The sequence below is a fragment of the Rhamphochromis longiceps genome, linkage group LG6, assembly GCF_057381845.1.
Source record: "Rhamphochromis longiceps isolate RC_006_pf linkage group LG6, R_longiceps_female_GT1.1, whole genome shotgun sequence".
NCBI classification, from domain to species: Eukaryota; Metazoa; Chordata; class Actinopteri; order Cichliformes; family Cichlidae; genus Rhamphochromis; species Rhamphochromis longiceps.
In genome coordinates, this window is record NC_140562.1 from 46034724 (window position 1) to 46049463 (window position 14740).

The 14740-nt window shown below is 50.6% G+C and overlaps 2 protein-coding genes across 11 annotated transcripts in view; one reads left to right on the top strand and one right to left on the bottom strand.

Moving 5' to 3' along the window:
- meis1a (Meis homeobox 1 a) overlaps positions 1-681 on the bottom strand; it is a 31799-nt gene extending 31118 nt beyond the window's left edge. For 3 of the 5 annotated variants that reach the window (XM_085408220.1, XM_085408219.1, XM_085408217.1), the window contains exon 1: positions 206-679. In XM_085408220.1, the coding sequence (XP_085264346.1) occupies positions 206-217 (12 nt within the window). In that variant the 5' untranslated portion in view covers positions 218-679. Of the gene's footprint in view, positions 1-205 lie in introns of all 5 variants that reach the window. The other 2 variants (XM_085408222.1, XM_085408221.1) reach the window with 2 other exon arrangements.
- Positions 682-2229: 1548 nt separating this feature from the next.
- On the top strand, positions 2230-11425 carry spred2a (sprouty related EVH1 domain containing 2a). 6 transcript variants are annotated; one of them, XM_085408204.1, is made up of 7 exons: positions 2230-3590; positions 4847-5067; positions 6444-6618; positions 8031-8199; positions 8279-8343; positions 9705-9869; positions 9991-11425. In XM_085408204.1, the coding sequence occupies exons 2-7, from the start codon at positions 4904-4906 to the stop codon at positions 10663-10665; spliced, it is 1413 nt and encodes a 470-aa protein (XP_085264330.1). In that variant the 5' UTR covers positions 2230-3590; positions 4847-4903; the 3' UTR covers positions 10666-11425. The 6 variants fall into 6 exon arrangements, with proteins under 6 accessions (XP_085264330.1, XP_085264332.1, XP_085264333.1 ...); XM_085408206.1 differs by having other exon boundaries at positions 2230-2638; XM_085408207.1 differs by having other exon boundaries at positions 2235-5067; positions 9705-9860.
- The last annotated feature ends 3315 nt before the right edge of the window (positions 11426-14740 follow it).

The window sequence follows — 14740 nt, forward strand, 5'->3', positions numbered from 1 at the left end:
CTGTGTAAAAATAAAACGGCGTTCACGTCATGAAACAAAAACGGTATTTTTATTTCCTCGTGACCTTTTCCACGGTCACGTTTCTCGCGGTGAAAGTTTTTTAGTTTCTGAAACTTTTTCTTTGTTTTTCGGCGACTTTGATGAAAAGCGTCGCGCGGGGTTTTCTTGAAAGCAGCGCGTGCCTCCGCGCTCCGTTTATACCCACCCGTTGCGCCATCGGCCCCGGCTCTCCTCGCGGGCTCCCGCTGCCTCCCGCGGGGCCAAACTCGCATCCAAGTCCCGGTACCGGATCCCGAATCCCGTCCGCGAGCCTAACAGCGCAAGCCCGAGCAGGAGCGGGGTCCCTCCGCGGACACACGCGGTCCTGCTCCGCGCCTCCGGCTCCAGCAGACCGAGCGGCGGATCGGTGAGCGGCCGGTCCGATCCGGTGACTCCAAAGCGGCGCTGAGGTGACGCCGAGCCGCCCGCGGAGCTCCGAGCCTTCAAATCCCCATCGCAGCTCCGCGAGGAGGCCGAGCAGGGGGAGGAGGGAGGGCCGCTCCCCCCCCCCACTTAAAGGAGCAGATTTCCTGCGCGTGCCCGCGGCTGTCAAACAGACACGGGGACGCGCGTCACCGGAGCAGTTCTGAGGTGAAAGTTTTCCTCAAACACATCGTGCACCTTCCTTCCCCTTACACGTACGCGACTCTACTGACGTCAGCCTTTGCGCGCGGGGCCTGCTGCCTGTGTGACGTTCTGACGTCATTAAAACGTTTTAAGTTTAAAACTAAAGAAATCCCAGTTGTCCTGTTTACACGGCGGAAACCTGCAGTCAGCTGACTCTGAAGAGTGACGTGATGATGACGAAACGTCCAGGTGAACGCATTCAAACTTTTGGATTTATTTACCTGGATGATTGAGCATGCGTCAAAACAAAGCAACCCTAAGCTTCATCTGCTGGTCCACTGCGCCCTCTGCTGTTCGCCGTCCGTCCTCACAGCTTCGTTTATTTCCGACCACCCTACCAAACACTCACGTTCTCCTCAGTCGGGTTTAAAACGGATGTTTATTCAGAATAAAAATAAAAAATAATACATTCATCTGTGAACTATAAGGGCGACCGTGGCTCAGGGGGTTGGGAAGCGTATCTGTAACCGGAAGGTCGCCGGTTCGATCCCCGGGCTCTCTGTCCTGGTCGTTGTGTCCTTGGGCAAGACACTTTACCCTACTTGCCTACTGGTGTTGGCCAGAGGGGCCGATGGCGCGATATGGCAGCCTCGCTTCTGTCAGTCTGTCCCAGGGCAGCTGTGGCTACAACTGTAGCTGCCTCCACCAGTGTGTGAATGTGAGAGTGACTGAATAGTGGCATTGTAAAGCGCTTTGGGTGCCTTGAAAAGCGCTATATAAATCCAATCCATTATTATTTTACAATGATCGAGCTGCTTTTATTAAATGAATTTATATTTTTAGAGCTATTAAAAACAGAAATGTGCTGCAAAGATCACACAGCTGCCTGTTAGCCCAGAAATATGTTCCTGGAACTGTGAAAACTGTGGATTCATCCACCCAAATCTCTGAGTACCCAAACTGGAGCTCCGCCTCCCCGGACGCTCTGTTAGCACAGTAACCTCACAGCAGCCATGTTATTGGTCACATGGTGTCTTTAAAAATGCTCCAACACCACAAACACGGTCCAGCTCAGGTGAAGCCAGCAGACAGCCGCCTGTGTCACCATTCACCTGTGAGTCAAAGAAGCCACGCCCCTAATAATAGAAACGGGTGAGTTGTAAAAACATCCTTAGGTGTTATGAAGGTAGAAATGTTTTACAGAGACGAAACAGTTTGAGTATCAGGCTGTAAACATGTTTGTTTTAACATGGAGTCTATGAGGACCGACTCACTGCTGCCTCTGCTGGACGTCAGAGGAACTGCAGGTTTGGCGCTTCAGCGCTTGCTTCATTAATCAGCTCCAGATTAAACCTCATTAACACACACAACGCTGCAGTTGCACAGTTCGGCCACCTGGTGGGACTGGAGCACAGACTTCTATTAATGTGCCTACAGGCTGGAAGCAGACTGGGGCTCTTATTTTGAAGAGTAACTCAGCTTTTAAAATGAAATATCTGCATTTAAAACAAGGAAAGAACTGAAACAGACCGTTAAACACATAAAACATCTAAACGATTATTATTATTATTATTATTATACGGTGACGCCACGTGACTCTGCAGTCCTTCGGGTCTGACGTCACCCCTCCCCCGCCCCCTCCCGCTCCTCTCCGTCTGACTCTGAATCCAACATGGAGAAATGAGGAGATGGGGCTCGTCCGGGGCCATCCGCACCGACACCAGCGCTCCATTTTCGGTCACCGCATTCCAGCCCGCTCCGGTGGGGGAGGAGGTGACGGAGGAGGCAAAAAAGGCGGAGGTGGAGGAGGTGAAGGAGACTGGATGAGCTCCACTGATTGAGGACTGGGAGGAGGAGGTGTTGGGGGGGAACACTCACCGGGATTAACGCCGAGGAGGCGCGGAGGGAGCGGGGGAGGACCGGGCGCTGCTCCTGCTGAGGAAACATGAGCACCGCGCGCGCTGCCGCGGTGGGAGCTCCTTATGACCGGAGGTGAAATGGGAAACATGAGCGAGGACACGCGCCCGGACGAGTGAGTACCCACGAGAACAAACGGGCTCATCTTCGTCCTCCTCCTCAGAGGGAGCTGAACGTGAACCTCCTGCAGGAGCTCAGCAGCTCCTCCATCATCACATGAGTCATCCTCAGAGGCTGCACGTGCTCAGCCTCATCTGGGCAGGCGCAGGGTGGCTCAGTGTGACTCCGAGGCTCGCTGATTTCACACACGCGCGCGCACACACACACACAGGATCACTGTGAGCCACCCACAGTGTGCCCAACATCAGGGTGGTGTTTGTGTGTGGTGGGGGGCTCATATTTGATAAAACCGTCACGAGCTAATGGTTTGTGCTCACAGGTGCAGCACAACTCTGCTGCTCCAATTGGTCTGACTTTTGACCTTTTGGAGGGCGGAGCCAAATGTGATTGGTCCCTTTTACAGCCCTGTGATTCATTTACTGCCTTAACGCAAGTTTTGTGCTGATCCGTACAGGTCGAGCAGCTGTGCTGCCAGGTGGGGGCGGTGTCCACCTCGGTGTCCCGTCATCCAATGAGCTGCAGAGTCTGCAGGTCTGAGCTTGGCGTGCTGTTTTTCATGGTTTTCGTGCTTCTCTACCTCCTTTCCCCGCCACTTGTAGCCAATCAACATTCGCATTGCGCACAGCCCAGCTACACGCTGTTGGGGTTTTGGAGGACTGTAAACTGTCTGTTGGCCGACACCACCGCAGTGCCATGAAGCAAGCATTACAGCGTGGCAGCAAGATAAGCGCTGCTTCGCTGTAATGCAGTAAACTCACCCTGTAATCAGTCTGTGGCCCCGCTGTCGGGCATCGGCGTCTCCTGCAGCTGGTAGACCCAGAGTGACCCTCCACAACTGATCCTGGACTGCAGTCCAGCAGGAACGAGAAGCTAGCTGGGACTGAGTTCTGCTACAACAGTGTCCTGCTGTCCGTCCAGCCGGTGAGGAAAGAGCTGGAGCAAGCTGGGTAACAATCAGATTTTCAAAATAAGAGAGCCACTCATTTTCCTCTGAGACAAAAGAACAGCATAACGCTCACGGCTTTGACCAATCAGGTGCCACATCCACCCACCTGATGGAGAACAGTCAGACCCTGAATATGAAACAGAAGGCTGAAGGATGTCCGGCGCTCGTATTCTGACTGTGTCTGTGCTCATTACGCCTCCTCGATCATTCACAAGCTCCTAAATCCTTCATCTTGGTAGTCGTCCAACCACATAGCAGCTTTCAGTTTGATGCTAGCTGATGGAGCTGACTGGAAGGTGAAGAGTGAGGGAACGAGTTTCTGCTGGAACAAACAGGCTCTGTCTCTTTTGGTGTTTAGAGCGAGTAGTAACTTCCTGTAATCCCTCCAGAACCATCTGCAGTGTTTCATAGTACAAACAAACCACTGCTGTTTGAACCCAACTGAGACAAACCCAGCTTGGCTCTTTGGTTTGAATCGTGCTGAGGATGTTCGGGAGGTTTATCAGGGAAGCCAACTGGGAGCCGACACTGGGGTGGACCTGAACTTGCTGGAAAGCAAGTCAGATGGACATAAACAAAAACATATAAAAGTAAAGCATCTTTCACCGCAGACAGCGCGGTCACAAAGCTCCTCGCCTGTCAAGTAATACGTGTAATTATTACTTTTACTGCAGTCTGCTGTTGTTGCTGAAAGCTGCTCTTATTTCACCTGATCAGGTAGTAGCCGAGCTTGGTATGGAGACACAGCTAGCCACAGCAAGTAATCAAGCGTCAGTGATTTAGCCTCGCACGGCGAGGGTTGAGTCTCCTCCTGCTAACATCATCATGTGACGTAGACGAGATGGAGTTTGAAAAAGTTGTTAATAACTTGGTAACATTAGAAAGGAAAGCTGTGATGATGATGATGATGATGATGAAGAGAGGACGGCAGCTCTGACCATGTCCATAAAACAGGAAGTTGGGCAGGTGCAGGCAGAGCACTTTCAGATTAAAACCCCTGTTGACAGTTAACCACGTCACACTCAGTCAGGCGTGTTATTGTTACTTCAGTGAAGATGTCGGCCTGCGGTTCTGTTAACAGTCCGAGTGGCCCAGAGGACGAGGCTGGTAGTGGGTCTGGAAGTGTGGCTGGTGGGCGGGGTCACCTGTGATGGCCGTGGTTTACCTGAGACAGGTGAAGAGTGCAGACAGGCAGCAAAGTGGTGTGAAATAAAAATACTCGTGTGTTACTAATGATGACCTTTGACCTTTCTCCAGCCTTTGCTCTGAAATGTTGGCACGGGCCGTGTCTCCTTGGAGACCTACTCTGAGGTCATGACCACACAGCCTTCTTCTGACAGGACGTTTCCTGATTGCACCCTGATGTTCGATGATCAGCGACGTTCTCAGGGACGACAGTCGGCTCGTTCGGGTCTCATCTGGGCTACTTTGGGCTCAGTCAGTGGAAACGTGTTTGACGGCAAACAGAAGACACGAAGGTGTGTACCTTCCTGGTTCTGGGTGGTGTAGATGCCAGCTTGATGTGCAGATGTGGGTCGCTATCAGTCGAGGCTATCAGGAAAGCTTGATGTATTGATCCTCCGATAGAGTGCTGTCCTCTTGTCTGTGATAGTGTCATGCTCAAACCTTCAGTCCTGCTGTTTAGCTCTGAGATTCTTCCCCGTTTCACCAAAGTGAGGGACTGTTTTTTTATCAACTGATGCTCCAAACCAGCCAACAGCGAGCTGACGCCTTCAGTCAGCTGTGACCTGACAGTCTGAGCCAAAGACTTTGGCACCTCGTCGCGCTGCTCAGCGTTTGAATTTGTAAGTTTGTTCACTTACAAAGTAAGAAACAGACTCGTTTTTATGGCACTTTCATTTTAATGGAGAGAGAAAGAAGACCATCAAACAAACATCCAGAAAAACATCATCAATTGATTTGCGTGTTCTTTGGCTCGTAGTTGTGTTTCTGTTTCACCGATACGACAGATCGGTGGTCTTGGTGACGGTGGTCCCCGCTGTCTTCATTAACAAGCTCCTCCCACCACCTTGCTCATGATCATCCTCACCCCATCTTGCACGGTGGTTGATGTTAGCAGTGACAGCAGCTGCAGGTTAACGTCCTGTGCAGAATGAGGTTGTGCATCCCTGGCGCCGTCCCTTCAAGCGGGGAAAGTGTCTGAAAATGGAGAATCAGTCGGTGAGGGACCGAAATCCAGTGTGTGTGTGTGAGCATGAGTCATCACTGCTTTGCCAGCAGTAACACACACACACACACACACACACACACACACACACACACACACACACACACACACACACACACACACACACACACACACACACACACACCATCAGTTTGACAGGCAGGCTGAATCACAAAGCAGAGAAAACCTGTGTGTGTGTGTGTGTGTGTGTGTGTGTGTGTGTGTGTGTGTGTGTGTGTGTGTCGGCAGCAGCAGATCTCAACAGCCTGTTGTCAATGGAGACGGATGGGACACGGTGACCGTGGAAACAGGATGTAGGAGAAAGCCAAGCAGGAGAGAGAGTCTCGATTTTCTTCGTCTTAATCCCGCCCCCGTGTTCAGTTTTAGCTTTTTGGGGGGGTTTTTTTGGGGGGGGGGGGGGGGTTAGCCGCTGGCAGGTTTCATGCCCCGCCTCCGTGAATTTGCTCTGACTGCAAGAGTCTGATCTGTGTGTCGCTGCAGAGGAAAAGAGGCTGTCCAACACCGCTCACATTCACCGTGCTATCGGTGTTATGCATTCTGATTGGACAGCGGTCCTGATGAGTGTGTTCGGTCTGGTCACGTGATCTCCCACCTGCGGCTCTCCTCACAGGAGGAGAGCTCAGACTTCCTGTTTCTCTGTTGCAGTGATAGTTACATAGTGCGTGTCAAAGCGGTGGTGATGACCAGAGACGAGTCGAGCGGCGGCTGGTTGGCGCAGGACGGCTGCCTGAGCAGAGTGGGCGTGTGCAGACTGCTGCCGACCGAGCTGCTGGGACGTAACACGTTCCTGATCCACGGAGAACGTCTTAAAGACAAGCAGGTGAGCCCCGAGCCTCGGCACGCACCCTCAGCACCAGGACTCAGCTCCTGCAGAGGACGGCGTCACATGACCCTGACTCTGGAGACAAATACCGCTTACTCTGTTATTATTATTAATAATATAACGTGAGCATTCACAGCTTCGCTCTGATATATGAGACACGCTGCAGATGTCTCAGGCTCCTGTTTGAGACTCGGCAGCGTATCAAAGACCTTCTGCTGTGGGTCACATGCTTGTGCATGTTGGAGGGATTTCCCTCAGTGTTGGCTCATTACTCAAAGAAATGTCATTAATTACTCAGAGTACTTCAAAGTAACTCAGTATTTTACTTCATTACTTCTGCATTTCTCCATAAAATGTGCTGAAACTCGTTGTGTCATCATCACAGTTTAACAACATGAGGTCACAGCCCCACACACCAACACGCTGCTCTGCGCTAAATCAAATCACCTTTATTGTCACATCACGTGTGCAGCTACACGGTACAGCACATGCGAGTGAAATTCTTGTGTGCGAGCTTCACAAGCGACAGAGGTGTGCAAAAAATACAATAACATAAAACAAGCAAAATATAAGGATGGTAATAAATATATGTACAATATAAGAGTGTATGCATTACTGGATGTGTGTACTAAATATGTTTTTCTACGTGTGTGTGTGTATTTTACATATTAAATAGAGTAAACAATAAATAAAATGTACAGGTTGGTAGTTGCTAATGACACGCGTGATCGTTCTCTTAGTGTTTAGGTATGAACACAAAGCAAAGATGGAAACCAGCACGGTCGTCATGGTGATTCTACTGTAGAAACATGAACAGGTAGACTGTTGAAGTTCAGCTTTAACATCACTCTGGGCTCTCGGCTAGCTTAGCACTAGCATGCTGTCTGTGCAGGTGCTTGTGTTAGCAGCATAATGCGGTTGTTTCTTCATTATCTCGTCCTTTAGTCCAATAAAAATCAAAGTAGTGTCCACGTCCACGCAGACCGCCCCTATTTTCCTCTGAAATCAGCTGATTGTAGCACAAGTGCAAGAACCAATAAGCGGGATTGACATGCAAGCAGACTAACGGGTCCAAGGAATCGGACCACCGTCTCAGCTGCACCTCCATCATATTTTCAGAAAGGTTTTCGGGAGATGAACTATGGAATATGGGAGAAATTGTTCTTTTGTAAGATTTCAGTATCTCAAAGGTTTGATGATGAGTTTGGCTTCAGTTTAAGGGAGTGATAGAAAATATTTGTGAACGTGGAGGTCCTTTCCTTTGAACCCAAAGTAGTTTTTTCCATTATTAGATTCAGTCGTTGAGGTCAGAGGACGCTTTTGACGCTGTCGGTGTTTCTCGTTGCTGCCATGACATCTTTCTCGATAACGCTGTTGTCTTCTTTGTCCGATGTCTTTGAAACCATCAGGTGATTCTTGAGTGCTTCTTAAAGAAGGATCTAGTCTACACGAAGGCCACGCCCACTTTCCACCACTGGAAGGTGGACAACAAGAAGTGTGGCCTGACTTTCCAGAGCCCGGCCGATGCCCGCGCCTTTGATCGCGGCGTGAGGAAGGCCTTGGAGGACCTAACCGAAGGTAGGTGGCGATAGCTTGAGCTCTGCCTCCATCTGCATTCACGTTGTAGCTCATCAGCTTCTCTGCTGTCTCACTCCAGGGTCGACCACGTCCTCGTCCACGCTGCAGAACGAGGCCGAGCTCGGCGACGATGACGTCTTCACGGTGAGTCACGTGACCCTCCAGCCCTTCACTGTGATGGTGGCAGGATCTGTGGAGGAGTCACTGGAGCTGGTATATTTATTTTTGTCTGACTGGGAGGACACGCATGTCCTCGCAAAGTGTGATGGACGGGAGGGGGTGGGTTTCCTGTTTATGGCCAGGAACATGTCCCCATCCTGTTTGGATTAGTCACAGATACAGCACAAGCAATCTGGTGATGGTGGGAAGGAAGAACTCCCGTTTACAGGAAAGCTCCGGCAGAACCAGGCTCAGAGCAGCCAAACACCCATAAACCCCTCCTGCCTGCTCCAGGAGCTGAAAGGCAAACCTGCGTGGACACCGTGGACTCGAGCTCTCGAGTTCATGCAGGTATAAACAAAACCGAGGAGGGCTTCCAGTCTTGGAGCTCTGTCAGTAACACAGGTGTGAGGTGTGCATGCTTTGATTCCCGGAGGTTTCAGTTACTCTCTGCAGGTCCTGACCTTTCTGTCCCGTCTGTCCATCTTTAAAGAAAGCGGCGTATTGTTTCTGCAGGATGCCGGAGACGATTCAGTAATCCGTCAGTGAGCAGCCGGTTTACAACGCTGACCTCAGAGGAAGGAGCGTGGCTGCAGATCGTTTCAGTTCGGAGGATGGGTGTGTTTTTAAGGAAAATAGTTCTTGGAAAGAGCTCAACTGGGAGGCGCTCGCAGGACAGTGGACATGTAGACCAACACCAGCTGTCACAGTGCTTCCTGTCCTACAGATGGATGGAATGTATATGCTGCAGTGGACATGAAAATCTAGTTCATGCATTTATTACTTCCAGACTGGACGACTGTAATTCATTATTATCAGGACGTCCTAAAAACTCCCTGAAAAGCCTTCAGCTGATCCAAAATGCTGCAGCAAGAGTCCTGACAGGGACTAGAAAGAGAGAGCAGATTTCTCCTGTTTTGGCTTCCTGTTAAATCCAGAATCTCTACTATCTCTACTTTCAAGATCAGGCTTCAAACTTTCCTTTTTGCTAAAGCATATAGTTAGGGCTGGACCAGGTGACCCTGGATCCTCCCTTAGTTATGCTGCAACAGGTGCACTGGGTGTTTCTTCTTCTCTCCGTGTGTTAACAGACCTCTCTGCACTGAGTCATTAACTCATGCTGTGATTTGATGATATATATAAATAAATCTGAATTGAACTGAAGATATAAGACATGCCGAGAATGCTAAGAATGAAAACGCTGTGCTCCTTTGAACTTAACCTGCTCCTGTCCAGGTGATGTGTTACTATGCTACAGTTACTATGGTGATTCAGGAAACTTTCCCTCGCTAATCAGGCTGCATAGCGCCTCCTCTGGAAACACCTTTTCTCCTTTTCTCCTCCAGACTGCCACCGACAGCTCGTCCAACTCGTCCCAGAAGAGAGAGCCAGCGATGCGCACGCTCACCCCGCCCACCTTCTGTGAACCCCGCCGGCACCACTGCATCCTGGGACATTTGTATGAGCAGCATCGGCCCACTGAGCACTACTTCCTGGACCAGGTGAGTACGGTAAGAGCGAGAGTCTCGTTTCTAATTGGTCAGAATGATAAAGCGACTGTGCTGCTGATGTGACAGACAAACACCGCTTTATCCTACGCCGCCTTTAAACACGCTCCACCTCCTCCTGCAGGCGGTGCATATGTTTCCTCGTCACGTCAGCTTCCAGTTGGAGGACGAGGAGGTCGTACGCATCAACCCCCGCGAGCGGACCTGGCTCACCGGCTACGAGGACTACCGCCACGCCAACTCCTCACGCGACAAACTCGCCCAGCTCCACAACCCGGACACTTGCGTGCACTTTACCAAGAGCGAGCCGGCCAAACGCGACTACGCCTACCCGTATCCTCTGAGCTGCGACAGAAAACCCAGCTGCCTGGAGATGGGCGGCGGCCACAGGGCGGTGCTGACGGTGCAGCCGCGAGCCCCGGAGCTCAAAGGCAAACTGCGGAAGGAGGACGCAGAGCGCTCGCGCTGCGTTTACTGTCAGGACATGTTCGATCAAGAGGACAACGGGCGGGGCCGCTGCCACGAGGCGCCCGACCCCATTCAGACGTGCATCCGGCGCGTGACCTTCATGTGGTGCGCGGACAGCCTTCTGTACCACTGCATGTCCGATCCAGAGGGGGATTACTCAGACCCGTGCTCCTGCGACACCACCGACGAGCGTTTCTGCCTGCGCTGGACGGCGCTGGTGGGCCTGTCGCTGCTGGCTCCCTGCATGTGCTGCTACGCCCCCCTCAGGGCGTGCTACCGCTGCGGCGTGGCCTGCCGCTGCTGCGGCGGGAAACACAAAGCTGTGGGCTAAGGCGTTGCAGGCCCCGCCCCTTCCACAGTGACAGCTAGGACTCGCAGCAGGAAGCGGGGCGTTGGAGGTCCCTGTGATTTCTACGTTGTTGTCGTTTTGTCGTCGCTGTCGGTCTTCATAACTCCAGCTGCATCTCGACGTGCAGAAGCTTCTGTATGAGTCTTACATGATCAGTACGTTTACGCAGACGTTATATTTTTACACTCATGTGTCCAAGCGGCCGGACGCGTGGGTGTGTCTGTATGAATGTTGCTTTAGCGCCACCCACACGCTGCACCACCCGTCACAAAGTCAGCGGCTTCACTCGCTGCTGTTAGCCGAAAAAAGCTTTTTTCTGTTCGCCACCAGAAAAATCACGTGAATCAGCGAATCAGCGAACACGGTGCTCCTGATGCTGAGCTGACCAAACCCTAACTCAAAGCTAAGGGGTCAGAGGTCGAGCCCCTGTTCTCTGAGGGTCATACCGTTAACACAAACCAAAGAGAGACCAACAAAAGTCTACAGCTGCCGTGTTACTAAGCCTCGTGAGGTTTGAGCTTCGTGACGACGCACTCACTACAAAACGTGCACGCGTCATATCCTCGCCGTCCGTCTGTGATCGCGTGAAAGCCGCTCGTTGAGCTCTCAAACTCCAACGAAGAGCGTTCATGTTGAGTCGAGAGCGCATTTGTTCTCGCCGCTCGTCACGTTTCGAGCTGCAATGGCGCTGGACATCGGCTCGCTCGCCTTTCACTTCAAAGAAAACGTCATTAGTCCATTTCCTGGACTACGCAGCGTCCACCTTCGCTTTCTTGACGGCTGCCACGACTCTTCATCATCTGCGGCGATCCTGTGATGGCGTACGTCACCTGATTTTGACTCAGACATACGCAGCCGTGTATGTTCGATTTATTCGTGCGTATGTAAAATACAAACATTTCATTGCTTTGGTCTCGCCAGCCGTACACGACCCGGAGGCCGAGGTTGCCCAACCCTGCTCTAGTGTATTTCCTAGTCCACAGCCAGCCAATCAGCACTGTTCTTCACTCTCATTGGTTGTTACCGAAGCTGCTTCAAATGGTAAATGGCCTGTATTTGTATAGCGCTTTTACTAGTCCCCTCTAGGGACCCCAAAGCGCTTTACACACCCAGTCATCCACCCATTCACACACTGGTGGAGGCAGCTACAGTTGTAGCCACAGCTGCCCTGGGGCAGACTGACAGAAGCCAGGCTGCCATATTGCGCCATCAGCCCTTCTGGCCAACACCAGTAGGCAACGGGTGAAGTGTCTTGCCCAAGGACACAACGACCGAGACTGTCCGAGCCGGGGCTCGAACCGGCAACCTTCCGATTACAAGACGAACTCCCAACTCTTGAGCCACGATCGCCCAACAGAGTAGAGCAGCGTTCCTGCCGTCAGTACAAGTGGCTGACTTTGATCAGTTTGATGGTGAAACATGTGTTTCACTGTGCTGGGAGCTCTGGTTTCTGATCCTTACAGTGGGTATTTAACTGGTTTCAGGTTAACTGGAGCAGGTAACCCAGCAGGTCTGACCAGTGTGATGATGACCATTTCTAGAGACAGAATGATGATGAGCGAAGCACTTCCTCAGTCCTGATCACACCTGAGAGTTTCCTTTAATCGCAAATTTAGGATCCGATGCGCTCGGGTGCGGTCTGCGTGCATCTACCACTGCGGGCAGTCTGTGGTCCGGGAACGCCCCGACAGACACCCCAGGCACTGTCAGTGGGGGTGTTCGTGCTGCATGCTGCAGGTGATGGCAGCTCGCTTAAAAAACCTTCCAGATGCATCGAAGTAAAAATGTTGAATCCTTGAAGGTCCCGGGTCGCAGGAAGCTCTGCGTCGAGCAGCAGACGAGAACACTGCGCTGAACACAACAGCTGGTCTGAAGTTTAGTGACGCGGACGTGTCGCTCGATGTCAGAAGAAGAGATTTCAATCTGAACAAATAACCAATCGTGGAGATCATCCGCTGGCGCTCTACTGTTCAGAACATCTGCAGCGATGCGGTTTCTCCACTTCACGGCCAAAAGCTCTCGACTATTAAAACTCTCAGAATAATGTTTTAATGCAGCTGGAAGATGATCCTGGTGTCACATGTCGGTGCAAAGACGACCCTTCATATCCCCTGACCTGTTTAAACTTTTAAAATTCCCGTCTCCCAAGACGCTTTGTTGGCTCTGTGCATGGGTCACGTTGGCCCCTCCCACACGCTCTTACTGTCTGCTGACATCATGACCCGGTGATGTCCAGCGGACTCTATTTTAGTTTACGGCTGACGTCAGAATCTAAACGGTGCCACCTGTAGGCTGAGAGCAGTATTACAGTCTTGTGACGTCATCCAGTAATAAATATGAACAGCAGGTGTGAAACAGTAAAAGTCTATTTTATAAAACTGACCTGTAATATAAACGATTTCATTATGAGCTTCATTTTTATAGAAGACGTGTAGCTGTCGTCCGTGACGTGAAACATACGATCAGCCTGTAAGATCCCACGCCGCCGCCGCCGCCGCTCAGCAGGATCGCCCGTCTGTCCGACCTGCGTCTCTGCTGACGTGTCCCTCGTGTGTTTTCCTGTCTGTGGCGAGGAAGGTGAACTGAAAGCAGTGTCTTTGTTTGTTAAAGGAAAGTGCCTGAAGCCTCCTCTTCATCCTGTCCTGATGTACGTTTCCCTCAATCATGTGTAAAGAATATAAGGTGAATTCATAAGTTTGTCTTTTTATATATAATTCACATTTGTACCTATGTAAAAAAACAAAAACACAAAAAGATTCTATATAAATCTATGTATCAGGTGTATGATGTACATTTTCAGTTCTATTTTTTTATTGTTTCTATTATGTGAGTGAGCTGAGGAGATGAATAAACACAAATGTCATCTGGAAATGAAAGGAAACCACTCGGATGGTCAGTCTGTGCGTCTGTCAGGTTGTGGGAGTGGCCTAAAGCATCAGCCTGTGCGTGAGCACGCTGTGAGCAGATGAACGCTTACAGTCAAGAAGTCCCCGAAAATCCTTTCGTACGGTTTCTCTGGGAACAGTTTCCGTGTGTGCAAACATCTTTCCTTTATGAAATATGAAAAACTTCCCACCTGACCACGTGAGATGTGCAGTAAAAATTCCTTTTAGCAGGAATATTGAAATGCTTCAGCTCCCCTCGGTCATCAGTTTTACACAAAAACATCAATTACAAATTCCTTTTAGCGAAGCTTGGGCTGCTCCTCAGGAGCGGAGCTCAGCTGAAGACACGGTTGAAGTTCCTGAAATATTCGGATGGACCAAATCCACGTGAGCTTCATTGGAAAGGCTCGGACAGTGTCCATAATATTCAGCTGATTCTGCAGGTGTCTGTGGGTTGGGTACTTTAGCATCTAGCTAGCCCTGCAGAAGAGGAGCGAGCATAAAGGCAACATGTGGCAGGTAATTTGAAATGTGGCGTTTCTACAAACATCACAAACTTTGTCTCAGTGTGTTGCAGCTAAAGGTCCAGCTGCTTATTTCACAGGGAGAGACCAGACAGAGCAAAGTTCACTCAGAGATGGACAAACATGAGAGAGGACAGGAGAGGAAGAGGAGAGCTTAGAGTTAAAGGAAGGACGCTCATTTAAAGCTCACGTGGAAGTTGTTGTGAAATCTGTACGTGTCACATTATGTTTGTTCATAAAGCTGCGGATAAACAAACTGAGGCAGAGTAACGGTTATTTAAAGGCTGCTGTGCAGGACGTCTGTACTGTTGCCAACCCCGCAGAAGTGTCAACAGCTCTAAGACTGAACATTCAAGAATATTTGTAGTTTATCCAAAAAATCCTTTTAGTTTTTTCTTTACAGAAGCCAGGTTTGTGTAAAAGTTTGTTCGTCCTCAGCTGAGGGAACTCGGTTACCATGGTAACCCCACCTGCTCTCTGACTCCTCCCCTCCTGCTGCACCTGCACCAGCTGACTGACCCTCAGAGTGGGCAGAACTTTTTAAAATCTCTGAAATCACAGCTGATCGTTTCTAATCATCCAGTCGACGATATACGAGGACTGATCAGTGATTGGTTATCAGCTCAGGATCATCACTGGAGGCTGAGC